Source organism: Uranotaenia lowii, chromosome 3 (assembly GCF_029784155.1).
Source record: "Uranotaenia lowii strain MFRU-FL chromosome 3, ASM2978415v1, whole genome shotgun sequence".
Taxonomy (NCBI): Eukaryota; Metazoa; Arthropoda; class Insecta; order Diptera; family Culicidae; genus Uranotaenia; species Uranotaenia lowii.
In genome coordinates this window covers 262,802,089-262,830,081 of record NC_073693.1, presented here as the reverse complement: position 1 = coordinate 262,830,081, position 27,993 = coordinate 262,802,089, and the positions used below count along the sequence as shown (strand labels likewise).

Genomic DNA, 27,993 nt, shown 5'->3' with positions numbered 1-27,993 from the left:
CTTCCGTCTTATGGTAGATATAGTTAGGTGTTTATTGAGAAAATTGTAAAATCTACGCATTCATGACAACATACAAGGTATATGGATAAATTTTCCAACAAATGTTCCTAATCCATTCCTGGAGGTGCCGGTTCAGGACGCTCCGCATCCTTCTCGTGTTTGATAATGACCGGCAAATGGGACGTCATATCCTCACTGTAATTGCTCTGTAAATAGCAAGGAAAAAAATGCGTTAACCATCACTCTAATATTATGCACAAAGTAAACTTACAACAACTTGAAGGTCGGATCGATCCGAAGGAGCATGAGCTGAAATACCCAACAGGACATCCATCCGATCCTGCGAGACATGTCCGATTTGGTGTTCCATAATTTCCCGAGCATGCTCCAACATCGGTTCCCGGAACTCGGGACAGTTGGTGATGGCATCCTGCAGCTGCGAAGCCGGAAGTTGAATCAAAATACCGTAACTTTGAGGCGTCAGTCGTTGAGCACATTTTAGGAACCCGTCCCAAACAACTTTCTGCTTCCAGACCTGCCTTACAATGAGACGTTGAAGGAGGTTTGTAACGAAGCCCGCTAGACGGGGGTGCAGCGTTAGGGATTGAATAACGGTACGCATGAGTAGGGTGGGTAAGGGTGTGATTTCTACTAGTTGTTGAATCACACTGCCTAGCACGTCGTGGGTGTAGGTTTCTTTTTCGGCCAAGCACAGGGAGGTGGCTTTTACAACCCACTTCAGTTCGACCTTGGTGCTGTCGATGGTGTGCAGGGCGACTAGCAATTCAGCTGCCGATATTGGGAGCTGGCTGCTGCTATACTCGCCACCAATGCCCAGCAACCGGTTGAATACTTCTTTAACTACGACGGGGTTCAGCTTGATAAGTTTGGGTAGTGCCTTGAGAATTTCTTTCTTTGTTAGTCCATTGATAACAGGAATTAGCAGACGTACGTCCGATACTTTAGTCTGGTGAAGCAGACGTACTCGTTCGACCAATTCCGGTGGTGGGATTGCTGCAAATAATAATATGAAATGAAGGTTTTTGTACGACAATAAGAATTTTTAAACTTACTTTTCTCCGTTAGAATATAAATAATTCTGGTGATGATCGTTTCTGATCCTTTCGGACATTCTTCGATTAACTTCAGCAGTTCCTCACTTTCGGCTCCGATTTTACGAATTGGTGCTTCAATCGCTCTCAGCATTGCTCGTTTCATATCCGATGTAGCTTTGATGTACACTTCTGATAGTTGGTGTATCATATCCTGATTGTAAACTAACACCTCCAAAAATAATCCTAAGCACGTTTTGGCTAAATCATCGGTCCAAAGTCGAGGATGTTCATATCGTCCAAACTCAGAGGCAAATATCATTTCCGGGGGAGTTTCTAGCTCTAGATAGCCGACCCATAATAAAGCTCGGGCCTCCATAACGTTGGTCAAAATACGATGCAGCGAGTAAATGTGCATCAAATATTGTATAGCTTTTTCTCGGATTATAACATTATCGTATGCCGAATATCTTAGCAGGATTTCCATGTACGCTTTTTCCTTTGGAGGTCGTCTAATGAGCAAGTCTTTCGTGATTTGCATTCCACAATCGGAGAGTTCTTCAAGTTGACACATGTGGTTGAGCAGTTCGATAACGTCATCCGGTATTAAAGGAGCTTCAAGGAAAATTCGTTTTAAAAGGGAATCCTTTTCTCGCAGATCTTCCCGTTCCATGATGTTAGTTAATATTTTTACCATCAGCTGAGTGTACGGAAAATCGGGTTTCATTTCTGACTTGATATAAGTATGTCGAGTGAAACCCTGCAGTAAGCTGTATTCTTCAAAAATCCATGACAATACCAAATCCATTCGCTTGGCAATGTCTTCTAGAATGAACTCTAGGATCACATCCCGTACCGAATTCATGAAACAGGATCCAAAAACCGTTATAATCCTTCGCCTTTTGGAAGCGACTCCGCCAATGAGGGCTTGCTTTTCTGCTTTCAAAATCCTGCGGACGGCGTCGTTCAAGAAGGTATGTTTCAAATCGCGCGGTTGAGGTTTGGTGACTTCCTGCAGCCGTAGAACTTTGACTCGCTGCTTTAGCCTAGGCTCGGTAGAACCGGTGCCACCTTTGACACGCTCAAGGGTTTCCCTGAGCTTTCGGGTAGCTTCCAGCTTGCGGCGATCATCTTCCGGGAGCTTTTCCATATCTACATCCTCTTCGAATTCTTCCTCTTCCTCTTCTTCATCCTGCCGGCGAGCACCTATTGATAGAGTAGTGGTAAAAAAAATGTATGTTAAATGGGCTTCAACACTCAGCCGAACTTAAAAAAGAGTGTAAGAATCTCCAATGTTGAAACCTTTCGAACTTCATATTAGGTTCTCTGAGAGAGGAAAGAAATGTGTAACTCACCATGAATAATGCTACGTTCCTCATCGTCGGTAATTTTGGGACGCATCGGTGGTTCCTTACTCATGGCAGAAGCTCCTGGGCCAACGCGTTGTTCCGTCATAAGTGGGGCCAGCGAGTGTGCTATGGTTTCTATTTGCTGCGAAACCGATACACCGGACGCCAGTGGGACATAATATTGCAAAAAGTGTTGCGGTGCTGACGATGGCAATTTGGGTAGGAAGTTAAGCACCAATTGGGTGGCTGTTTCTACTTTTTGCAGATTGTCGGAAATAAATTGTTCGTTCAAATGGTTGGACTTGGCTTTCTGTTCGTTCAGCTCGTCGTAATCGATTTCCATTTGGCGAGGAGCTGCTAATGCTGCGGCAGCAGCACGTTCCTTCTCTCGTCTTATGTGCTCGCCCAATTTGGCTTTCTTGGCCGCCAACTGTGAGGACATGGCGCTTTCGAGGGCTCGTTTGGCCCGTCTTTGCTGCTCACGTTTATCCAACTTGGGAATTGCACGACTGATTTCGCTATTTGAAGCCCCCAAATCCTGTAGGATGTGGGCTATGCTCGTTTGATGCTCGTAACAGGACGGATGTTTTAGCAGATTGAGAAACTGCATTTTCAAATTTTTTCTAACAGAGCTCACTTGTGAGTTGGTCAGAGTTGGTGGTAAATTGGAATGCAAATTCTTTAAAGCTTCCACAACTTGGCTCATCATCGAGGGTCTCATTTTGGCAATAATACATAATGTTCCGGTACAAGCAATCAAATTAACCGATGAAATGTGCGACGCTCCATGGAACTGCAACAAAAGCTCAAAGATGTTTACTGCTTCATCTTCCAATTTTCTACGACGAGCAATTTTCAGCGTAAGAGGAACATTTTCTAGGGAGAAATCGTTGTCCCTTTTCATGCTGTCTTCATCCGGATAGGTTTGAAGAATGACAACTCCTTCTAAGAATTTGATCGCATTGGTACGGATACCATCGTTATCATTGTCAATCATGTCCAATATTGATGCTTTGACCAGGCAAAGCGTGTTCCACGCTTGCTCCACCTCTTCCGTTATATCCGATAGGGAACAAATCCACTGTAGGGCTTGACTGTGAAATTAAAAAAAAAAAAACAAATTAATTTACTAAATATTGTATATCAGTGATCCTAATCCCCATGTGAAACATACCGATAAATGGCACCACAACCTTGAATGACTCGCTTCGTAACACTCGGGGCCGAATCCCGCAGCAACCCAAACAGATTGTTGACCACCTTCGGCAGAAGGTTGATATTCATTTTGCAAACTTCCTCAATAAATCCGGCCACCGATTTGCGCACCTCCTGATTGGAATCGTGACCAAAGGCGAGAATGTTTTCCAAAAATTCCATCAACAGCTCGATGTCCGAGTGGAGCACCAGCTCCGCCACCTTGGCAATGATCTCACATTTTTGGCTGGTATTCGCCGTGAGGGAATCGTTCAGGGCATCAATAATCTGCCGGAAGTTGGGAAACGCATAAATTTGAAAATTCGAAATGAGATTGAGAAAATTGAACTATTTTACCTTTCCACGGGCGGAAACAATTTTCTCGTTTGTAAATAGCGATGCCGTCTCCTGGCTGAAGCTGCTGCTTCCGAAAAAGTTGTCCATCTTTCGACTTTAATTTCTCCTAGTTTGAACAGATTACACTTGTCTATAGTTGAAGGTATTTTTGAATTTTAAAGTGTGACCTAGTTAACTATCCTGTCATTATTCACTAGCGTTATTATTTGGGCAGGAAAAAAAGGAAATTCAAGGAAACCTCCAAAAACTCGACACAAAATCCGATCAAGCGCGCAGAACGATGCGGAAAATTTGAAAAACGTCAAAAAACCGGGATAAGACACGCTCAGATGCAATTAAACGATTTGAGGTTAAAATTTGAGCATTTAAGCACTGTTCAATGGCTTCCCAGTCAGAAAAAAGTTCTAGAGTTTGTTTTGATTAGGTCGTATGAACCAATATAAACAAAATTGAGTTATTGGCAGCAAACAGTCCATAAACATGTATTCTATGTTAGCAAAAAACTTGGTCTCAATTGATCAATAAATAACTTTACAAAACTGATTTGAATTTAGGACGCATAATGACTTTCTCACTTTCGAGTGTAATTTGGTTTTTGCGACTTTTTGCACTGCACTGGATTGGCGTGCAAAACAAAGGTCGCAAAATAACAGTCCGGCGTGTTGGTTTTTGCGACCTTGTGCATTTTCTCCAGAAAATGCTCCGCCGAGTGTAGTAAAGCTTGAAATTAGTAAGTAAAGGGTGGTAAAGGTGGTTTAAGTCATCTCAGTGGGTTGGATGGTTTCAATTTGCTGCTGGGTAAGTACAGTAAGTGATAACTTTAATGGCTAAACAAACTTTCACTAAGTGTGTTTCATAATTATGTTACCACAGCATCAGCCAGCTTTGGAAAAGTTTCCACTATGGTTTCTGAAGGCATGGATGTACAGCTATTTCCGGTCGAATAGAAACCTGAAGGGCAGTTGCTCGAATCAACGATTCTAGGCTGCAGCAGCGATGGAGGGAGGATTTCTACACTGGAGCAGGAAAACAAATTTAGGCATATGATCCGCCACACAAAATTGTCGACCTAGTTATAGAATCCAAAGATTCTGTAAAGCACATATCACCGGCAGAGATCTAAACATCTAAACAGTGAGAAACGTAAGTCCTTTTTTCTTCTATACTTTTATTTAAAAGATGCTTGGCAATTTGCCACTTATTAAATTACTTCAAATCACATGTGCCACTCAGTGCAAGAGTCTTGTCATATCAAGACTTAGTTCTTGAAGCTTTTAATCAGGAATCACGAAGTTTAGGGCAAAATAACTGGAGTTTTGGATAAAATTTGTCAATGTGCAAAACGACGTTCGCACCAAATACGTAATGCGAAAGGGCGCAAGTGCATGTTCACTCGAACAACGTAATTTATGCCTGAATCGAATGCATTAGCCTATTTCTCATCTACTTTTGCATCGCATATACAATTTTCAGACTATTCTGAGCAATATTTTAAATTCTAGAATTAAAAATGGGTCGCAAAACTTTAACAGCGATTTTCTCAAAACACTTGAGGTGGCTCATACGACCTAATTAAAACAAACTCTAGAGTTGATCTAATTCTATACCCACTTTCAAATGGGCTGAAATCACAAAAAAAAACAGGATTTGATTTGTTTTTCCTGCCTTTTTTACAAGGTGACCGATTTTCGACCACATAAAAATTTATATCGATTTTGACGGATTCAATGGTTGGTAATATGATTTGATTTTTTGTTCAACCAGGAGTTTTTCAGGTGACCTTGAAAACCATCGGTCATAACGTTGTTGTCGTTTCTCTAAACCTTTTCAAACAATATATACTTTCCCTTTTTCAATGATCTTAGGAATACCATTGTTTCCTTGAAAAGTTCAGGGCCCTGATTATCGGAGCATACCACACGGCTTTATTAGTTGAGTCAATTTGTCCATAACGCTGCTTATTCTGTGAGACACGTATACGTACTGTTATGTTACGTCTGTACTTACTTTCCTTGCTGTTTTCCTAATGCAGCCAAGGAGGAGTGGAATTTTTCGTTTCACGCACGCCACGTCTGTTTTCTTTTGCCGTTTGCTATTTTTTCCTACAGGGAAGTTTGTTTGAAAATCAAAACACATTTTGCAAAACGGGAACCCTATCTAGTCGGTTTAGTTGTGTGCGTGTGTTCGCTATGCAGCAGCCGGCAAAAAGCCGAAGTTTGACATCGACTCGGCCGTCGTCAAGCCGAAGAGGGAAAAATCCGAACGCGGCGGATAGAAAAATAAACTCGCGTTCTTACTGGAGCCGTGCGGACGCGTTTGTCTGCAGGCTAAATTTGAAAATTGTACCCTCTAATCCGGAACAATCTCGGTGAAACTAGTGCGGCAGTGTTCCCTCGTTCTAGACCTTGTAGAAAGTGACGGTATTTGGGTTGGAATCAAGGGGGAAGTAGGAAAAAGTTTAGTTTTCAGTTTCCCAATTTTACGCGTCGCGACAGTGAAAATTCCTGCCAAATGAAAATGTGGCACGAAGCCCGGAAACAGGAGAAGAAAATCCGAGGGATGTTGGTCGACTACCGGAAGCGGGCAGAGCGGCGGCAGAATTTTTACGAACGCATAGTGAGTTTGTAGAACATGGTGGCCGTTTTGTTTCCTAATCAATATTGTCTTTCCCGACCGGAAGTCCGGAGGTTTGTTTTGACTGCGTGCGTCTGTTGCTTATATTTCGGGGGACAGGATCATTTTGCAAAAAAAAGATGACCTCATCTTTTTTTTCATAACGAAGTTAGAGATTAAGGGTGCTGCTTTGATCCTTTTTTCTTAAAAAATTGGGATTTGATTTTTTGAAAAATAGAACAATTTAAGTTCTGATTCTAGTTAAGTTTTTATTCTAATAATTCGAATTGAGTGAATTTCAAGTTAATTATTTGATAGGATTTGTAATTTTATTTTAAAATGGTCAGTTCTGAGTTCCTTTTAATTATTATTCTATGCATTTTCACTGCGAGTTAGTTTTCTATTTATAAAATAATTTATTTTTATTTATTAATTAATATTTTTTTTTATAAAATTTATAATTTAATATGAATCCTAAGTTGAAATTTCTCATCTCGATTATAATTCTACATTATTACAAACGGATCTTTATAGTGTTTCTTAAAGGGATTTTAACTCCAAAGAAGGCATTCCTCCCTAATTTTTTTAATAAATTTGATGTTAAACTGTATTCTAAAAGTTGATCTATGTGTATTCTCTTTGGTTTTATGAACTTCTATTCAGAATTTTCTTTGAATTTTTTAAGTTCGACGCTCGATTTTCAACTTGAAGATAAAAGTTGAGATTGCAAACTCCAAACATAAAATTTAGATTATATGTTTCTTATATTTCTTAATTTAGTTTAAAAGTTGGTAAATTCAGATGTTTTACTTGATTTTTAATTTTACTGATAAATCAGGATGAAAAGATTACTAAGTTTCTAAAATAATTTCTAATTTTCTGTTTTCAAACTGCGCTATCTCGTAATGTCCTTGAAAACTACCAGACAACGCAGTAAAATCAAACTCCCGGAAGTGCAGTAACACAAATCTAATTTTTCTTATTTTTGTCTCCCTCTTTCTTTCATAATGCCAATCGTCCAGAAAGCGGACCCGACACAATTTCTTCAAGTTCACAGTCGCAAATGCAAAATACATCTGGACCAAAGCGTGGCGGCAGCTGCAGAGAATCCGGCCATCATGCAAGTGATATTGCGAAAGCAAAACCAGCTTTCTTTTGTTATTGCATTTGTTTCCCTTCTTGTGATCCCGTCCTGTAACCCATTACTGGCCACTTGTGTTCACACACAGGCGCGCTGCCTTTGCATCCCCCAAAGTAGCCCTCCCTAGTTGTGTCCCGTTTTCTGATTAATTGTTACAAACCGGTTCCCGGTAGTTTCTGTAAGACTCTTATCTTTACGATATGATGGGGTGCACCATTAGAAGCTACACAGAAATGCATAGATTTGAAGATTGTCTTGTTTGCAGGATGCCATGGCAGGGTCAGAAAGACAACCTGATCGATCGATTCGATGTGCGTGCCCATCTGGATTACATTCCGCCGGCACCGTGCGTACCGAAACCGGATCAGACGACGACGACGACGGGAACCGAGGACGATCTGGTGGACGTGGAGGAACGAGCCATGAACTACGAACGGTACCGGGTGCTGGCACAGAACGAGTTTCTCGGTGGGTAACTATGAATCCATAGTGATTGAACAATCTTGAGGTTTCACGCTGGGATCAAATTACCGTTGGCCGGTACAGTATTTCAATGTCGGGGGGTTGCTTGGGTATTGTTAGTTGAAACACCTTTTCGAACTAGGAAGAAATGTGGTCATTCTACATTGTTAGCTTTCCATTCTAGTGAAGTTCGTCTGCATATGAAGTAATCTTGAATAGTCAATTCAGGAAATCAAAACATGAAGATTAATCTACATTCTAGATCATAGAACTAGCTTTCCAATTTTCTTGGGCCTTCAATATTCAAACTTATTCTTAGTTTCTTGAATATGAAGTTCCATTCCGAAAATGAAAGTGAAAAATGTTATTATTTTAGGGTCAAATCGCAGAATAAAAGGTACTTTTTTGTCAAAAACACAGAATTTTCCAGTGAACTTGTCTATGAGGAGAAAGATTCCATCTAAAGGGTGCGGTTAATACTTTAGGAACGGATTTTACGGATGAAAAAACGGTTCTATAACCACTTTACCAGAAAACTTTTGAGCATCTTTACTACAGCTAAACATGCTAAACAAATATTGAGTAGGGCTGTCAATAAAGTTGTCAAGAAAGCTTAAAAACTATTTCTAAAGGCCCGGGCGGAATACCACCTACTAATCTAAAACGTTTCATGACATTTTTGCGTACTCCTGAACGGATCTGTCGAATGAAGTTCAATCCCAAAAACACAAAATTCAAAAAAATACCCAAAAAATAGGAAATATAATTATTGCGGAATGTCAGCTTCGTATGCGATGATCAAAGTTTTTTTTTCTGATACAGCCTTGAAGAGAAAAGTTCTTTCAGTGGAAAATTTATAGGTAGACATTTTTAAAGTTTTAAATGAAATTTGCTCTGAGATTTGAGAGATTAAACCTAATATCTGAGGCATAAAACCTAAGACCTGAGACCTCACCTAAAAACTCAACCTGAGATTCCAGACCTGCAACATGAGACTTGAGACATTAGACCTGATACCTGTGTTCTGAAACCTGAGGGCTGAGATCTGACGGCTAAGACCTGAGACTTAAGTTTTGAGACTTTAGGACCAATATTGAAACCTGTGACCTCAAAGCTGAATACTGATACCTGAAAACTCTGATGAGAAAAAAACCTGAGGATTAAAAAGGAAACCTGAAACATAAGATCGAAGAACTGACACATTTTTCATGCCTCACATCTCTTGTCTAATTTCGCAGGTTTCAGGTTTAAGTTTTTAGGTATGGGGGCTTATTCTGCGACTCGAGTGACGTGACTCACGAAATTTCAAATCGTTTTGCTAGCTTAAACAACCTTTCTAGTCTCGAAATTTTTGTTCGAATGAGCTGTTATTGGTCTTCAGAGCTCATCGATTCTCAAGAATAAGCCCCATGGTCCCAAAATTGTTTTCGAAAGGTTATGTGTGCTCCTTCCGTTATAAATATCCTTCAAATTGTTGCTTTCGATAAATGATTGATTTCATTCAATTTCTGTTCGAATGAACAGATGGAGGCCTTATAATGTTCAAACCAATCTTGATAATCATGTGATATTTACCTTTCCAGGCATCAGTGAGGAAAAATTCTTGCACCAGCTCTATTTGGAAGAACAGTACGGAGTAAGTGCACAAGTAGAGGCGGAGCAAAAGGCGGCATCTTCGTCCAAAAAGAAAGCGGCTGGAGCGGGGGTAGCGATCGGTTACACCTATGAAGATTCCACCGATCCGAGCGGTGTGGTTCCGTTCACCCAAACCATTAGCGCTATCGAGCAGAGTACCGGTTCCGGAAGGTACGACGAGTGCATGAAGAGTGATTCCGATTCGGATCTGGATATGGATGTATCGATCGATATCAACAAAGTCGGAACGGCACAAGCGCATGAAATGAACGCTTGTGGACGGCATTATGGAATGAAGAGCAATGATTTTTATTCATTCCTGACCAAGGATGCGGATGAAGCAGAAGCTCTGAAAATGGCTCGAGAGGAAGAACAGGAAAAGATCATGTTCAGCGGAAGGAAAAGCAGACGGGAAAGGCGCGCTCAGCGGGAGCGTAAATTTGTGGGAAGGACGATGAGTCCCCCAAGCTATGCTGCAAAAGAAGATCTTGTTCCCAGGACCTACGATGATCCGAATGATAGCTCCCGTTCTCCTTCGCCAGTTAATTCAGGGAAGATTACCTACATTACCTCGTTCGGAGGGGAGGATGAACTTCAGCCTCACTCAAAGATATCAATTAGCTTTAACAAAGATAGTCAGTCTCAAGCGGGTACATCATATGCGGACAAAGTCAGACAAAATCTCCAAAAATTGAAAGGCTCTCAAACCAAAGAAGAGGAAAGCAAAATACCGGTTCAGTACCAGCGCAGGTCCAGGAGCTACAGTGATCGTAGCCGAAGTCGCAGTAGAAGTGGTTCCCGTTCGTGGCGCAGAAGAAGAAGCCGAAGTCGCTCTCGTGGCAAACGAACCTACTCCAAATATCGTAGACGTTCTCGTTCGGGATCAGGATCATCGCGATCTCCTTCTCGAAGCAAAGGACGCCGAAACCGAAGATCCCCGGATTATTCATCCAGGCGTCGAAAGCCACGTTCTTCATCTTCGTCCGCTTCGCCACCAAAAAGACCTGAAAAGAAAGTTAAAAGTCCTGAATCCAGAGTTACCACTAGAAGTCGCAGCCGTTCGAAATCGAAGAAAATTACTCTTCCGGTAACCAATATTTCAAAAGTCAAAACTGAACCTCTGGAGAAAATACCTGAACATCCACTTCTTTCTGTACCTCCACCACCGCCTCCATCGATTCCGCCAATTGGGTCCAAAACAGAAACGGTAAAGAAGGAAGCAACCTCTCCTAAAGTGCCTATACTTGTCGAGCCTGAACCGGAGGTTCCGATTCGCAGATATTACGGGCGCAAAAGAGATGACCAAAGCTCGACTGATAGCAATCTTAGTTCTGATAGCTCGGACGAAGAGGACAAAAAGATTAGCATATCTGAAATGGCAACTATGGAATCATCAACGATGTGAGTCAAGAGTGTAAAACGTGTTCAGTTCTAGTATTCTTATGTTTGGCCTTACTTTGTTCGAACTTGTGATAATGGTTAGATTTTCAGATCTATCAATAGCACACTCTATATCATAAAATTGTTGATTAACACAAGTTCAACAGTCAAATTTTGTGTCTTTACTCTTGTGAAAAAAATAATAACCCTAATTTTTCATGTTTCAGTTTGCAATCATCAGAACCAGGTGGCAATAGTAGCAGTACAATTGCGGGTGGTTTGATACCCTTCGTCGGTGGAATAACTATTAAACAGGAGCGTTTGGAATCGTTCGGAAGTGGTCCCACGTTGCCGTCGTCTTCGTCCAGCCGGCAGGTCACCAGTAAATCATCCCAATCGATCGGCCCAGGCAGTTCTGCTGCCGCTGCTGCTACTACTACTCCTACTAGTGGTGGCATCGGGGGTAGTTTAGCCGCCTCATCAGGCACAACCGACTCCAAAGTCAGTAAGAATAATACAACTATCATAAGCATCATCCGATTGTCCCTACTATGTTTTACCACCAACACGATGTCGAAAAATGAAAAACAAAATCAGTTCAGCTATTCGCATGTCAGGTTTCGGAAGTTTGACTCTACGAAACCATTCGTGAATTGTAAAAAAAACAGTTTCGATTGTGTTTCTGGATGGGTTGTTAAGAGTATGAATGGAACTGTTGCGGCAGTGATAAAAGTGAAATTTTCATGAAAAACCAAAATTCCTTTTTTGGAACGCTTAAAATGGTTCAAAGCAATGAACAATTATTTAAAAATTATTCAAAACTATTTTAGCTTTCTTTTAAAAAGTAAAGATAGTTCTTTCGATTGCTAACGAGGCAAGTTGTGGATAACAATCCGCCAAGGGTCATACACTGAATTGTTTCAGAAATTGATTTACCATTTTTGGCTTATCTCCAAATAAGTTCGTGGATCATCTTTGAGCACACTCTGGGATCCAAAAGGCATCACCTTAGTAAAATCCTTTAACGCTAATATTTCCGATATTATTCGAAACTTGTGATTCCAGAGTTTGGCTGCTGCCGCTGCATCGAAGTCTCTTAACCCGAGAGATCGTCTGAAGCGAAAAATGCAGATACTTCTGAACAAGCAATGTAAGTTATAAATCTACAAATTGTAAGTTTGAATCTAACTTTCATGTTTTTTTTTTAATTTTTACTTCCACAGTTAAAGCCGACAAAAAGGCCGAGATTGAAAAAGTTGAACGTCAAATTCAACAACAGCAAGAGCGAGAAGATGAGATGAGGGAATTGGCATTGCGTTTGCGACGACGGTAATTTTTTGGACTTTTTACAAACTTAAACCTTATTCCCAAAAATATACTTGCTCTCAAATACCACCTAGTTTAAAATAAAAAAAACTCATACTTATAATAGAAACTATCTATTTTCTCTTTACAGGCAACGCGAACTTCGGCACAAGTACGGAACTCCAGAAAGTGACAAAAGCCCATCCAAATCACCCGTGGATAGTTCAGACGAAGAACGTCGCGAAACTTCACGTCTATCGACAATCAAAGAAGATTCGCCTGCACCCAAAGAGTCACCACAACTTCCTCCTAATCCCCCTTCATCTAGCAAACCGACCGGTTCAAGTAAATCTAGCTACAGTACAGCCGCAGTCATTGAGCGGAAACCAGTACTTCGCCGCATAACTCGAGCCGAGGCTTCTCGATCACCCAGTGTTGCGAGAACTACTCGACGGCAGGTTGCTTCTCGGAGTCGCAGCCGTTCGCGATCTTCGACTGTCGCTGGGTACGGTGCATCTACGTCGGCTTCAACGGGAAGTCGAAGGTACGATGACCGTTCCACGCGAAGGCGTTCTCCACCACACGGGTCGAGATATCGACATCGCTCCCGCTCCAGATCCCGGGAAAGAGAGCGTGGCCGCTACGCAAGTGGAAGGTCTACGCGGGACTACGATCGTGGTGGCGGAGGTGAGAGTAGCCGCCACTACAGGCGAAGATCACGATCTGCCTCCCGAGAACGACGCCGATCGCGCTCACGTCCAAGGCGATCGAGTAGATCTCGGTCTCGGGGTTATACGGGAGGAGGAGCCTCAGGGAGTGCTACCCGTAGAGATAGATCACCGAAACCGGTGAAAAAACTGGTTGACTATTGATATAAGTGCGCCAACTAAAGGTTTCCGATTTCACTATTGATCGTTTTACAATCTATTACTCAAACCTTCTTTCTGCCATATTGGTCGTTTCCAACTACCCGTTAAACTTTATACAACAATTTTAGATTGTGCACAGTGGGTAATCAACAATATAAAATTTCGTTATTTTTCAGTGAAATCAGAAGTTTACCTGTTTCGATCCGAAGTCCCAAATACCCTCGAGCTATTACACTTAATATTATCTCCTCTCGAGCAAAAGTTTATGAAATGGCTGTGCAGCCTTCCCAAAGCCTGGATCGCCACGATCAGACAAACCTCCCCGGATTGTGTTGCAGATTTTTTCTACTTCGCAGCGAGCTTGGACAAGTTTGACACCTTGGACACGGAATTCGTTCTTTACACTGTCTCACTCCAGCAGTACCCGAAATTGGATCGGACAAGTCACCGTCGTATCGTTGTGATGTGTTCGGAATCCATCGCAATTCCAGCTTGATGCCATCGGAGTGAAGCGTCAATCACTTTGCCGAGTACTTTGAGGGTTTTACAGACCAACGTTATGTCACCAGTTTCTAAACTCGGGACCGTCACAAAGATACCCTGCATCCAATCGGCAATGGATATCAAATAATTGTATTTTTTTCATGGTTTTTGTCTCATGACATAACTTGATGAACATAATTCTTAAAACTCGCTCGGTCGATGGCAACCGTTCTCGGGCATCCGACAGATCACGCTTCACTTGGCACCTCGCTTGTTGTGTCCCTGCTCGCTTCGTTCATACCGGATTTATAGCGACTGTACACCGCCAAAGATGATCGAATACTCCGAGTGTGCGCAGGTCCTCCTCGAGCAATATCCACGTCTCGTGCACGTAGAGAACAACCAGTCAAATGAGCGTCATGTAGGCACGATTCCACTGATCATTTGCCATCGAATCTCATGGCTGGTATCATTGTCTGCGGTCGCCAGTGAACCGATATAGACAAAGTCTTCGACTATCTCCAGCTCGTCGCCATCGATCGTGATTTTGTTATTGCCGGACAAGCGCCCAGATATGTTGAAGTATTCCAGATATCAGCAAAAATATGGTACAACGATGCCGTTTTTATTCCAGCCAGCGAGGGCGCTTCCTCGGGTTGTGGATTCTGTTGGATACCGCGATTCTTGAAAAGGAAGAGTTGTTTGAAATTCTAGGTCGTTCATCATCATTCTAGCATTAGTCCTTGCACCACTAAATCGGCCTTCAATCTCATACAGTGATCGGATATTTCCGTTGACGGCGGCAATTTATCCCTCTTCGGCTTGGCAATTTGTCCAGCCTTCCCATACTCTTCCGCAAGCTCATTTAACAACCTTTTCTAGGTAGTACCGAAGGCTTTGGCTAACCCGATACATGCCTGCTTAATTCCGACTTGTGCCTTTCTCTGACAGTCGACCATCCTCCAATGATCATCCGACATCCATTCACTTCTTCTTTCACACATTTTACCGAGACTCTACAACAATGTTCTTCGACTGTTCAAGCTGCCCAACGTATGCCCTTATCATTTCTGGATTCTCCAAACGGCGGATGTCGCATCGACGTTTAGCTTTCTTCTCGCGCAATTCTTAGTCTTATCTCACCAAGAACGAAGTGATGATCAGATTCAATTTCTGCGCTACTTTTGTTGCGGACATAAGGAAGGCTTGATATTGCCACAAAGTTCTACAAACAGTTCTCCGTTTTAGCTCCTTTGTCCATGATCTTGATGCCCATTGATGCAATCAAGATCTTCTCTGCGTTAAAGTCGCTCAAGTGGATTTGAATATCACCCTTCAGAATTTTCTCAACCACGCTGTGCAGTTGACTGTTGAACTGCTGTCTCCTGCAAATAAGCAACGTCAATTGACGGGTAACACAGGACCATTATGATGTTTCTAATCTAGCTACGATTATACGTTTATCGAATCCCATCTTATGCAGGGCGGCAAGGGCTTGCGGGCTCAACATCAAACCAACTGTTGTCAGAATATAGCAGGGCCTGCCCAGATTGTGTCTTGTGTTAACCAGTGTATCCCAAAGGCCTTCGCTCAGTCCCAATATCTCTAGCTTGAGGCGGCTAGCTTCAAGTTGAGCCAGCTTGCCTTGTTGGGCAAGAGTTTTTTTTACAAGATGAAAATTTGACTCAAACCATAACAGCCGGGTGATTGCTGCCGTGAATGGGTTCGTCTCACTAAAACCACCTTGGGCTTCGGTGCCAGATGTGCCCCTTGGTTTCACCCTATGATACTACATCAAGGGATAGGCTGTGCTCATACACTTATACATCGATTTTGTGTAAACAGATTATCACCGCTGGTTTATGATTCTAATTTAATGATTAATGGCATTTCGGTGAAGTATACATTCTAACAGGAAGAATTTCAAATGAAAGTAATGAAAATTATAGACGGATAGATTAGATTAGGAAGCATGAAAGGTGCACGCTCTTGGCTCATTTTCAACACCTTTCATGCTTCCTAATCTAATCTATCCGTCTATAATTTTCATTACTTTCATTTGAAATTCTTCCTATTAGAATGTATACTTCACCGAAATGCCATTAATCATTAAATTAGAAACACTTATACATCTCACCCTCGTTTTCCTCTTTCTCAATTTTGGTCCTTCTTTTTAATCTTCTTTCTCCTATTCGCCAACTTCAGACTGATACGGAAGACCCCGAGACGTGTACCGGTTAGGTAACGCTTTCATAGCAATTCGCACCCGTCAGTATCCACTCCCGTAGCGTTTCTAACTTCCAAGGCATGACCGATTGCGAAACTACCAAGCTAGAATCCCGTGATGACCACCCCAAATGGTATCTCCGCTTCCTTTCGCTGCAGAAAAGATCGTAGCTGAATACCGCGCCCTAAGATCGCGTTGCTTTTGAATTGTGGTGTCATACGAGGCTCAAGTTTGGTCAAGTTTGGTTGACTATCTCGCTCTATCCGTTCATCATCTTTCCTAATTCTTATTAGATCGCGCATGATTTGCGAGATTTCGTCGACTATAGCACGCCACGACTTCTACCTGACCCGAAAGGAACTGCGTCAGGTAGAAGTTGACCTCTCTATACTTCCGTTTTACCCAGACTGAAAGTCGCGAGATTAGCATATGCGTCCATCTTGCGTTGTTCGATGCGTCCCATTGCTCCTGCCACTTGAGAATTGACGCTGCTCGTTGAATTTTGCGCACTCCACTAACAGCTCTTGCCAGAGTTTGTCGATGGGCATGATATGGGTGTGATATGGTCCTGTATGCACAGGAAACTCGTATGGCTATTAGCCGATGTGTGCTCCGTGACTTGGATCTGTTGCGCTCTACCTATCCTACATAGTTTCGACAGTGCTACACTCGCAAGAAGACGTCTCTTGCTACTCTTTGGACCATGGCAGTTCGGCATAATCCAGGCCGATGAATCTATGACTTTCGATGCGCTTTTTTTTTTTTTTTTTTACAAGATGGAAATTTGACTTCAAACCATAACAGCCGGGTGTTTGCTGCGGTGTGTGGGTTCGTCCCACTAAAACCACCTTGGGCTTCGTGTGCCAGATGTGCACCTTGGTTTCACCCTATGATACTACATCAAGGGGTAGGCTGTGCTCATGCACTTATACACAGTCTTGAAAAATTTCGTTTTCATTTACCTGACAACGCCGAATTTTGAAATAACACCTCAGTCACCCTGTTTTTTTTCGCGGTTTATGATAAACAAACTAGAGGTGCGTTCATGAAATTCATACTCTATTCAAATTCGAAATTTCTTTTTTCAGTTTTCTCCACACTCATTCGTATACTGTTTTCACTGAAAATGAACATTTGAGATCATCGTTTTCATGGTGACCGAAGTGAAAATGAAAGAAAATAAAAATAATTCCTAGAAATATCAGCCTGCTGATATTGTTCACAGAATGCAAAAAGTTTCCCATAGCGCTGCAACCAACCAAAATAAAATTGTTTTTTTGTCAACCCCTGCGTGACAGTAATACGGTTAAATCCACACATTTTCCTAAACATCCAGGATTTTTAATCTTAGTTCGTATATTCCAGATCAGGGATGTTGTTAAGTTTGAAATGACTATTGGAGTTTTTAAGCTGTACGAGTAACACCAGTAAAATCTTTTGATAGAGATAAGGGTATACAACGGCCAATTGGTTGAACAATTATGCGATGAGAAGCAACTTGATAACCGGTTGAAGATCTGTAACACACTATTTGATAAGCTTGCCAGAACACCTGGTTTTATCCGAATATAAAATATTCAAAAGACCCGGCTGGCCCGGATACCCAAAATTTGTTAAAAAATGCACAGATTTGGCCGGAATGTATTTGAAATTTAAAAAACAAATCAATAGAAAACTCAAAACCAAAGTCTTTTTATTATTTTTTTTTTTCAAAATAAACGTTTACGAATTTTTGGAAAACGGGTAGCAGATACAATTTAAAATCTATTGATTTGTTAAGGTAAAATAAAGTTACAAGTGTTTTTTTCTTGGTTTCGAAGGAAAGATTCTTGAATTTTGCAGGTTTTTGGATAGCCCGGATTTGCCCGGCCCGGATTTGGAAAAAATCTGGGATCCGAATTTTATATGTAAATTATTGTGGTCTTGAATGATTTGGATTTTATGATTCGCTTCATGTATGTAGCGAGAAAAATTATGATTAAAATATGATATAACTTGGACGAAACTAGAACTTGGTCGAAACTAGAACTTGGTCGAAACTAGAACATTACTCTGAATAAACGATGGCCGGTAAATCTGAATCGACATCCTGCAATTAACTGCCCATTAGTAGCGATATTAGCAATCAACAAAACACGCAGACAATTATGGTTTGCACATATAATTTCAAATAATCTTCAACATCGCTTTCACAGCTACTGGTTTTAACTGCTTTTACAAATCTTAATTTTTTTTTCATTCGATTGTTGTTGCTGGTGCTTAACTCTGGAAACTGCACTACCGCCATAATCAGTGCCTCTTCCAAAGTCCTCATAATGGCTCTAAAATAGTTAATTTATTGAAGATTGTCTGTCAATCATAAGAAAAATAGTACATTAATGTTGTAATAAATAGGCCGATGATTTATACAACTAACATATTAAAACTTTATTACACGATTGTAAAAACTAAAAGAGAATAAACGGTGTGGTTCTTGATAAGAGTGGTAAATTAGAGTGACTTGCACAATTGGTGTTCTTGGGTAGTAGACGTCAGTCGCTCTGACAGAATGTGTCAGACGATGAGCCCACTGATAATGATGATGGTGATAAGGTTGTGTAGGGGTGTCCTCCCAACACCTCCCCCTCTTAGAAGAGATGATACGGCTCATACCTCACGGGTGTTCTTCTTACTCTAGAAGATTGGCGAAGCTGGCTCGATTGTTGCTGAGTAGTAGCTCTTGGGGGCTTGGAAGGCGCTCGGCGAGGGACCTCGGTAGGTATTAGCTGGTTGAGTAACGGTAACTGCGATGGCCCACCTGTCGCTTGTTCGGCTGGTGTGGCTGATGGCTGACTAAGACCACACGAATCCAATAGGATGCTTAGCGGAATTTGCGTCGACTGCTGTTGTACTGGTGATGTTGGTTGTTCGGACTCGTACCGCTTCCTCAGTTGGTTTGTATGGGACCTCACAAGATTTCGCTTTTCTGGTAACCATACATTGTAGATAACCCGGCCTATACGTTCAAGGATTTGACCAGGCTCCCAGGACCAGGTGTTGTTTCGGTGTACTTTAGTCCAAACCAGATCCTTGACATCGTAGTTCAACGCTTTCGTGCCATGCTTTCGATTGAACTGGATTTCCTGCTTCGATTCGGGTTGCTTATAGAACGAGGTTGGTGGTTTCAGTAGGTCCAATGCTGTTCGTAATCGTCTGCCCAATAACAGCTCTGCTGGAGACTTCCCATCAGGTGCGCAACGACAAGGAGTGGAGCGGTAGCACAAAAGGAAAGTGTCGATTGCTTCGCGGAGAGGCTCTCCCCCCGTCGTTATTTTCCGAAGTCCTCGCTTGAATGTGTCGACAAATCTCTCTGCGAGACCGTTCGACTGCGGATGGTACGGCGGTGTTCTAAGGTGAAGGATTCCTTGGTTGCTGCAGAACGTTTCAAATTCCTCGCTCGCGAACTGTGTGCCATTGTCGGTAACCAAAGTTTCGGGCATCCCGTTTCTGGCGAAGATCTCGCGGAACATGGCCACCGTTGCAGATGCTGTGATGCGCTTGGTGGAGATGACTTCTGGCCATTTGCTGAAAGCGTCAACAACAATCAGGTAGTAATTGCCGTCGACTGGCCCAGCATAATCGGCGTGTAGTCGTTGCCATGGTTTTTCTGGTACAGGCCAAGATTCCAAATTAGTTTTTGTGTTGGTCTTGGCGGCTCTCGAACATTCCACACACGCTCGGACACGCTGGCTGATTTGCTCGTCGATCCCGGGCCAATAGACGTAGCTACGTGCTATGGACCGCATTCTCTCCACTCCTGGGTGGCCCTTGTGTAGAACACGCAGAATCCGATCTCGAAATTTTGCAGGAATGACCAATCGCTCTCCGTAGACGAGACAATCGGACACTATTGATAGACTGTCCCGGCGTTGATGGAACTGCTGCAGCTGGGAGTCGCTGAATTTCGACCGATCGGTTGGCCAAACTGTATCGACGAACTGCTTAACCTGCTTCAAAATCGCATCCGACTGTGTTCCGGCTTGGATCATCTTGAAAGTGACCGGAAGACCCACGACAGACTGCTTGACGATGTCTTGCATGGTGTCTTCTAGCTCAATCGATGCGATGACGTACTCCTCGTTGGGGCGGACGTGGGTGTTAATCAGTCTCGACAAAATGTCAGCATAACCAAAACTATTTGTGTTGACATATTTGATGCTGAAGTCATACAGTAGTAGAGTTAACGCCCACCGCTGAAGCCTGTTTGCTGTATAAACCGGGATGCCAGTCTTAGACCCGAAAATCGCCAGCAACGGCTTGTGATCCGTCTCCAAAACGAAATTCCGACCAAAAATCATCCTATGGAACCGAGTTACTGCAAATATTAGCGCCAGACCCTCCTTCTCAATCTGGCTGTAGTTCGCCTCGGCTGGCGTCAAGCTTCGTGACGCATAGGATACCGGTTTCACTGACCCATCAGGCAACTTGTGGGCAATTCGCGCGCCGATTCCGTAGTTTGACGCGTCTGCTGATACTATGATTTCCATTTTTGGATTGTAGTGAGTAAGCGCCAATGGTGACTGCAGGATTTCACAGAACCGATGGAACGATCGCTGACACGCTTCTGACCAGTTCCATTTGGCACCAGTTTTCAAAAGCTGGTCCATCGGGTACCGGAGCTTACGCATTTCGGGAATGTACTTTGCGTAGTAGTTTACAGCTCCTAAATACGACCGCAATGACGAGACGTCCCGAGGTGGTGGCATGGTGGAAATGGCTGAAGTCTTTTCCGGATCGGGTCTTATTCCTTCACCATCTAAAACCTGGCCCAAGTATTCCACTTGCTGCATGTGGAATTTGCACTTCTCCATCCGAATCGTAAAACCATACTCCTCCAGACGCTGAAGCACTTGATGCAAATTGCGGTCATGCTCCTCCTTCGTGTGACCACCCACCAGCACGTCATCCAAATAACCACAGGCTCTACCGATGCCACTCAGAACTGCATCCATGATCTGCTGGAATGCACCCGGAGCTGATTTGATGCCGGGTGTGAGGCGAGTGTAGCGAAATAAGCCCTTGTGGGTGTTGACTGTCAGCAGATGTTGATCTCGGGGGTCCACTTCCACTTGGAGATAGGCATCGGATAGGTCAATATGACTGAAGACCTTACATCCTGCCATCTTTGTAAAGATGTCTTCTGGTAGGGGAAGTGGACACTGGTTTGACTCCAACGCCTCATTGAGGCCAGTCGAAAAGTCAGCGCAAATGCGGACTCTCCCGTTCGGTTTCCGAACCACGACGATGGGTGCTGCCCAATCTGAATGGTCCACTGATTCGAGAATGCCCAAATTCTGCAACCGCTGAAGCTCATCTTCTACTGCACCTTGCACGCTGTAGGCCACCGGACGCTTGGGCCGGTAAACTGGTTTCGGTTCACCCTTGAGTGTTAGGCGAACCTTGGTCTTTGAACAGAGACCCATTTCCGACGAAAATACTTTCGGGAACTTAGCTTGCAGGGATGAATCCGGATGAGGCGATTGGTTGTTGATTTTGTTGCAGAATGAGCTGATGGGAACGTCCCATAATCCGAAGAGCTCGATCCAGTCAGAGCCTAAGATGTTAAGCTTCAGGTCTGGTGGAGCAACACGACACAATCCACGTTTTGTTTTGCTACCGATCTTCACATCACACCAAAACTCTCGGGCCAAATGAAGTGATCCCCCAGATGCAGATTTGGCGTTGCAGGAAGGAATTGTTCCTTGTGGTTCACCGATTTTTCGCCAACACTGGTCAGAAATGATAGTGATGTCCGACGCTGAATCGATCTGCAATCGTACCGGAACCTGGTTGATTTCGATTTCGGAGTACTTCCTGCTCTGAGTGATATTGTTCACGGACACTATCTTCACTTCTCTGCTACTCTTCTTCTTTTTCTTCTTGTTACTGCTGCTGCTACCGCCAGACGTAAAACAGGCGCAATATACTTCCTTATGGCCTTTCTTTTTACACTCACGACACTGATGTTCACGGTATGTACAGTCCACAGAAAAGTGCATAGCACCGCACGCCCAACACGGAGTTTTTGGTAGATTGGTAGAATTTACTGACTTTCCCGCCCAATGTTTATGATTTGGTTTGGGATGCCGCTCTTTATGAATGGCATTCACTGCACTGAATGATTGCTGTTTCTCAACAAGACTGTTGTCTTGTTTCAAGTTCAGTAAATTCTTGCAATCTTCCACCACTTGTTCCAGAGAAACGTCCTTAGTTTCGTTCAACTTTGTTATCAACCTCATACGAATGTCCGAGTCTCGTGCTGACTTGAGACCACTCACGAAAATGAGGCACTTGAACTGTTCCTCTGACATATCTTTCAACTTGAAGTCCACACACGCTTTATTGACTTTGCACGAATAGGACACTAGATCATCGGAATCGTCTTTTGTCGTCTGCAAGCACAGATAACGGCGATGAAACGCGGACACTGGGGATCCGAAGATCGTTTTTAACTTCCCAATTGTTTCACTAAACGATAACTCCTTGGACAGCTTCGGAAGTATAAAACTGGTGAACCGCTCATGTGCTTGTGGATTCAGCTTCCTCATCAGTAACCGGACTTTCGCAGCGTCGTCCAGTTTTTCGGCATCCTTGTCGAACAAATCTGCATAACGTGCATACCAGGAGTCGAAAGTACTGCCTTGCTCCGGATCATAGACGAATTCGGTAAGGTTGTTGGAAAGGGAGTCCAAAACCGTTTCGTCCCTCGACAGCTTGTGAATGGCCTGCTGGGTAGCTGAGACCTGCTGAGTAAGCTGTGCCATAAGCTGTTGTTGCTGTTGAAGGATCTGCATCAGCATCTGGTTGGATGATGGTTGCTGTGCGAGTCCCCCTACTGCTTGATTTACAGCTGGATCCGGCATGATGGTAACCTCAACTTCTCACACGCGGTGATTGTGTCGATCAAAAAGCCGATTTTAACGCGACGGACAACTGTTATTCGCGAAATCGGTACTGAACCAACTCGTCGCCACTTTGTTGTAATAAATAGGCCGATGATTTATACAACTAACATATTAAAACTTTATTACACGATTGTAAAAACTAAAAGAGAATAAACGGTGTGGTTCTTGATAAGAGTGGTAAATTAGAGTGACTTGCACAATTGGTGTTCTTGGGTAGTAGACGTCAGTCGCTCTGACAGAATGTGTCAGACGATGAGCCCACTGATAATGATGATGGTGATAAGGTTGTGTAGGGGTGTCCTCCCAACAATTAACTTACCTGAACTATAATTAAATAGGAACAGTTCGCTGTTTAGGCTTTTTGCTGAGCTGACTGGCTTCCCAGATTGACTTTCTTCTTATATGAAAACGAAATATTTAAATTAAATTTGACTTTGCAATCCCTTTTTTTGACTGCCCATCAAACGTACTGAAAATTTCAAAGAAGTTGGTGACAGACTGAAAACCTGGGGCGGAATTATGGAACTCGAAACAATCGAGTTTCGTTCGATTCGACCAACTTTGGCATTACCGATCTCGATTCGAATAGAACGTATCGAGACGATCTACTACCCGATTTACTCGAAATCTAATACGTAAAAATTTAGAACTCGAACGAGATTCGTTATACTGATTCTAATTAGATTCGAGTTCAACTCGAAACGGGTAACTCGAATCGAATAGGATTCATAATTTCACCCCTGATTTGAAATTTTCACTGACCTCTTGGATGAACTGAGAAAAGTTTAGATGAACATTAAGAAAGAGAAAGGCCAATACGAAAGCGAAAGGTAAACTCTTTCGGTGCACGTTCATTGATAATGAAATCAATGAAGAAAATAGAAAAAACAAACAAGACAATAAACTTCTGACAAATGAAAGTAGATGTATTGAGAAAAGAAAAAAGTAGTAGTCGTGTAAATTTTTTTTTACCGAAAATTTTTTTGTTTCGTTTTTAATGGGTACTACTGATATATTTCAACACTGCTTATACATCTCACCCTTTTCCTCTTTCTCAATTTTTCCTCAATTTCTCCTTGATCATCGTTCTGCTTTATCCTTCTTCCTCCTTCTCCTTTTCCTCTATCGTCAACTTCAGACTGGTACGGAAGACCCCGAAACGTGTGCCGGTTAGGTAACGCTTTCATAATAACTCACGCCCGTCACAGCATCCACTATCCCGGGGACCTCGAAACGTGTGTCGGTTAGGTAACGCTTTCAAAGTAACTCGCGCCCGTCACAGCAACCACTTCCGCAGGATTTCTAACCACCAAGGCATGGCCGATTGAGAAACTACCAAGCTAGAATCCCGACACGACCACCCCGAATGGTATCTCCGCTTCCTTTTGCTGCAGGAAAGATCGTAGCTGAGTACGTGAGACCTTTTAAGTCCCACCACACGTATGAGTCCAGATTAGGGTTATACCGCGCCCTAAGATCGCGTTGCTTTTGAATTGAAGTGTCATACGAGGCCCAAGACCTTTCATTAGCTTGTCAAATTTGGTTGACTATCTCGCTCTCTCCGTTCATCATCTTTCCTGATCCTTATCAGATCGCGCATGATTTGCGAGATTTCGTCGACTATAGCACGCCATGACTGTTCGTCGCGACACATTTCACTTACTATGTTTTCAGCGTTCAAATTTTGAAGTTGTTGACGCCTTGAATTGAACCTGGGGCAGACAAAGATAGCATGTTCTGCCGATTCCTCCGTCTCTACGCATTCCGGGCAATAAGGCGAGCTGATAAGCTTAAACCGATGAAGGTATTGCTTAAAGCACCAATGACCCGAAAGGAACTGCGTCAGGTAGAAGTTGACCTCTCCATACTTCCGATTTACCCAGTCTGAAAGTCTCGGGATTAGCCTATGCGTCCATCTTGCGTTGTTCGATGCGTCCCATTCAGGCTTCGGATTCATTTGAGAGCAAACACCCACGGAGCTCAAATCTGCTCCCACTCTTTAGGCGGCAAGATGGAATGAGAAGGAGTTACCATTTGCCTCAATGATGCAATGCTCCCAGGGAGTTCTTGTTGCCTCTCGCTCTGCTCTGAAAAGGGAAACGAGCGCTCTACGGGAGTAGCTCCCTAGGAGCACGCTTATAAAGCAAACGTTATGTGCTTGGTATCTGGCTGGCCCTTGTTCGTTTGTTTTGGTTTACGCCGGCGGTGTCATTTGGGAATGATTTAATACGAATAGCAGTGAATAGAACGTGTCCCGGCTGATAAGTTGGTTGAGAAGAGCGGCCAAAATAAGCAGATTGCTGTGTGAAGTTTACATGAAAAGTTTAAGTACGATAGCATAAGAAAAAATCGCGCAACGAGCCTCAAGTTAGCAAGAAATTTGAGATATTTTGTTCGGGTAGCTAGTATTTCTTCAATAACCGTCAAACGGGGTATCATGCAAGAGCAGGGTTAGATGCTACTTTTGTATACCACCACACTTATTCAATTTTTATTTGAATTAATTTATTTTATGTAATTAAATTATCATTTAATGATAATGATAATTACTCAGTTTTTAACATCGCGAGATAGATTTTTAAAATTTTGATTCTCATTTTCTCAATTTTAAAAATTTAGCAATAGATGTACAATTTTTCACATTTTTCGATGTCGTAAAACATTTTACCAAGTTTGGCGGATTGGCTAAACGATATCACATACAAACTTTATACTGCTTTTATTACCCTATAACAACTCTGATGCAAATATTTTTAAATAAATAAAAAAATATATATAATTCAGTTACCAGTCTGGGCTAAAATTCATCAAATTTAAATCTCGATTTCATATACTTGAATATGATTGTTTTGCATCACGCGTTTGTTAATTTCAATATTTCATCTATCATAACTTTTATGATTTAAGTTAGTTGGTTTTGGTAGTATTTTTTACCCCTTAATGTATGCAGCACCCTTATGCTTTTAATTTCAAAATTTCATCTATCATAACATGAACTTTTATGGTTTAAGCTAATTGATTTTTGCAGTATTTTTTTACCCCTAAATGTATGCAGCGCCTTTATGATTTTTTTTCAAATCATTTTTGACAGAACAAATTTGAGCAAAATCGAAACTTACTAAAATTAGTGCTTTATACGTTATGACATCACAATTATATCTAGAGCTATAAATATTCGACGTTTCCATTTGTTTTTTCATTAACAACAAAGTTTGTTGCATCTTGTCCCTTTTTTAGTAGGGTGATAATCGCATATTTTTGTGAATTCAAAAATAACTGGGGAAACCAATAATTTTTCTGACTAAGTTAATTTGATGTCCTATCAATAATAATTATGTGTACGTTAAGTTTTTAGAAGCCATTCATGGTGAAAAGTGTGCTTGATGCCCCAGTTGACGGTACTTCTTTTAACACCGGCTGAATTCTTTGTAATACATGTTATCTGAAAACTTAAAATACGAAAAACGTTTTACATGATCATTGAATGTAAATTAGAGTAATATTGTAAACGTTGTCAAAGTTAAAAATAGTCTTAAACTTGTTGTGCTTACATCGCCGCACAGCCACCCCATCTGCCAGCCAGCAGCTGTGAGCTACTTGAAGCAATCAAATATGTACCTAACTCGAACGCAGTTCTGAATCGTCACACGCAAAGTAATTCCTCCCGGGGAGGCCTCTTTGGGAGGAACGCAGAGCCTCTGGGAGAGCAAAGAGTGACTGGCGCTCTTAGAGATTCTGGCGTTAGGAGAAGCGAGAAAGAGTTATTTCCGACTGCCAGGAGTTTGGGAGTTCCTCCTCTATGAGTGGTACTGCTCTGCCTCTTTTGAGTCGCGCCTCAGGATTCGTCCGAAGCCTGGTCCCATTGCTCCTGCCACTTGAGCATTGACGCTGCTCGTTGAATATTACGCACTCCTCTAACAGCTCTTGCTTTGTAACATTCCATATCCTCCGCCAGAGTTATGTCGATGGGAACCATGCCCGCGATGACAAAAGCTGCATCTGCTGATATGGTCCTGTACGCACAGGAAACTCGCATGGCTATCAACCGATGTGTGCTCCGTAATTTGGATCTGTTGCGCTCTACCTCTATCGCGGAGCTCCAGGCCGCTCCTCCGTATCGTAGTTTCGACAGTGCTACGCTCGCAAGGAGACGTCTCTTGCTACTCTTTGGACCATGGCAGTTCGGCATAATCCAGGCCAATGAATCTATGACTTTCGATGCACTTTCGCAACAGTATTTGACATGCGCACCAAAACTTAAGCGATGGTCGACCATTACTCCAAGGTATTTCAGCTGCTGTTTCGAAGATGTCGTGTGCCCTCCAACAGTAATCTCCATGTGCGGCACAACTCTTTTATTGGTCACGAGCAGAACTTCAGTTTTATGGTGAGCTATCTGAAGCTTAACTCCCTCCATCCAGATGCCAACCCTTTCTACGGACACCGTTGCAAGGTCTTCTACCTCCTCGATTGTTTCGCCGGTAATCATGAGCACGATATCGTCAGCAAATCCGACTATCTGCACGCCTGCTGGTAGTTTCAGCGTTAACACCTCATTATACATGGCATTCCAAAGCACAGGTCAGAGTATGGAACCTTGTGGAACACCCGCTGTTAGGGCATTAGATCGTAACCCAGTTTCGGTTTCGTACATCAGGACTCGATTTTCGAAGAAGCTTCCTATTATCCTGCAGAGGGTATTAGGAACACGTATCCTGTGAAGCACTTTGGCAATAGCTTCTCAGCTGGTATTGTTGAAGGCATTCTTAACGTCGATCGTCACAATGGCGCAATGACGAACACCTGTCCGCTTCTTTTTATATGCGCGCTTCGCGTACTGTGCCACCATTCGGATGGCGTCCACCGAAGATCTCTCTTTCCGAAAACCGAACTGTCTGTCCGACAGTCCACTTTCGCCTTCTGTGTAGATAATAAGTCTGTTAAATATTATCCTCTACAGTAGCTTACTAAGGGTGTCCGGC

The 27,993-nt window shown here is 42.6% G+C and overlaps 3 protein-coding genes across 4 annotated transcripts; 1 reads left to right on the top strand and 2 right to left on the bottom strand.

Moving 5' to 3' along the window:
* Positions 1–7: 7 nt before the first annotated feature.
* On the bottom strand, positions 8–4,247 carry LOC129751732 (symplekin-like). Its single transcript, XM_055747399.1, has 6 exons — positions 3,953–4,247; positions 3,576–3,883; positions 2,408–3,495; positions 1,074–2,258; positions 272–1,014; positions 8–206 (listed from the first exon to the last, which is right to left on the bottom strand). The coding sequence occupies exons 1-6, from the start codon at positions 4,037–4,039 to the stop codon at positions 108–110; spliced, it is 3,510 nt and encodes a 1,169-aa protein (XP_055603374.1). The 5' UTR covers positions 4,040–4,247; the 3' UTR covers positions 8–107.
* Positions 4,248–6,186: 1,939 nt separating this feature from the next.
* LOC129755944 (CLK4-associating serine/arginine rich protein-like) lies at positions 6,187–13,538 on the top strand. 2 transcript variants are annotated; one of them, XM_055752661.1, is made up of 8 exons: positions 6,187–6,586; positions 7,588–7,685; positions 7,972–8,174; positions 9,752–11,204; positions 11,411–11,684; positions 12,249–12,333; positions 12,407–12,512; positions 12,640–13,538. In XM_055752661.1, the coding sequence occupies exons 1-8, from the start codon at positions 6,584–6,586 to the stop codon at positions 13,358–13,360; spliced, it is 2,943 nt and encodes a 980-aa protein (XP_055608636.1). In that variant the 5' UTR covers positions 6,187–6,583; the 3' UTR covers positions 13,361–13,538. The 2 variants fall into 2 exon arrangements, with proteins under 2 accessions (XP_055608636.1, XP_055608635.1); XM_055752660.1 differs by having other exon boundaries at positions 6,189–6,568.
* Positions 13,539–15,065: 1,527 nt separating this feature from the next.
* On the bottom strand, positions 15,066–22,969 carry LOC129753359 (uncharacterized protein K02A2.6-like). The gene is made up of 2 exons (XM_055749180.1): positions 18,720–22,969; positions 15,066–15,225 (listed from the first exon to the last, which is right to left on the bottom strand). Exons 1-2 carry the CDS (start codon positions 22,967–22,969, stop codon positions 15,066–15,068), a joined length of 4,410 nt encoding a protein of 1,469 aa, XP_055605155.1.
* Between the last annotated feature and the right edge of the window lie 5,024 nt (positions 22,970–27,993).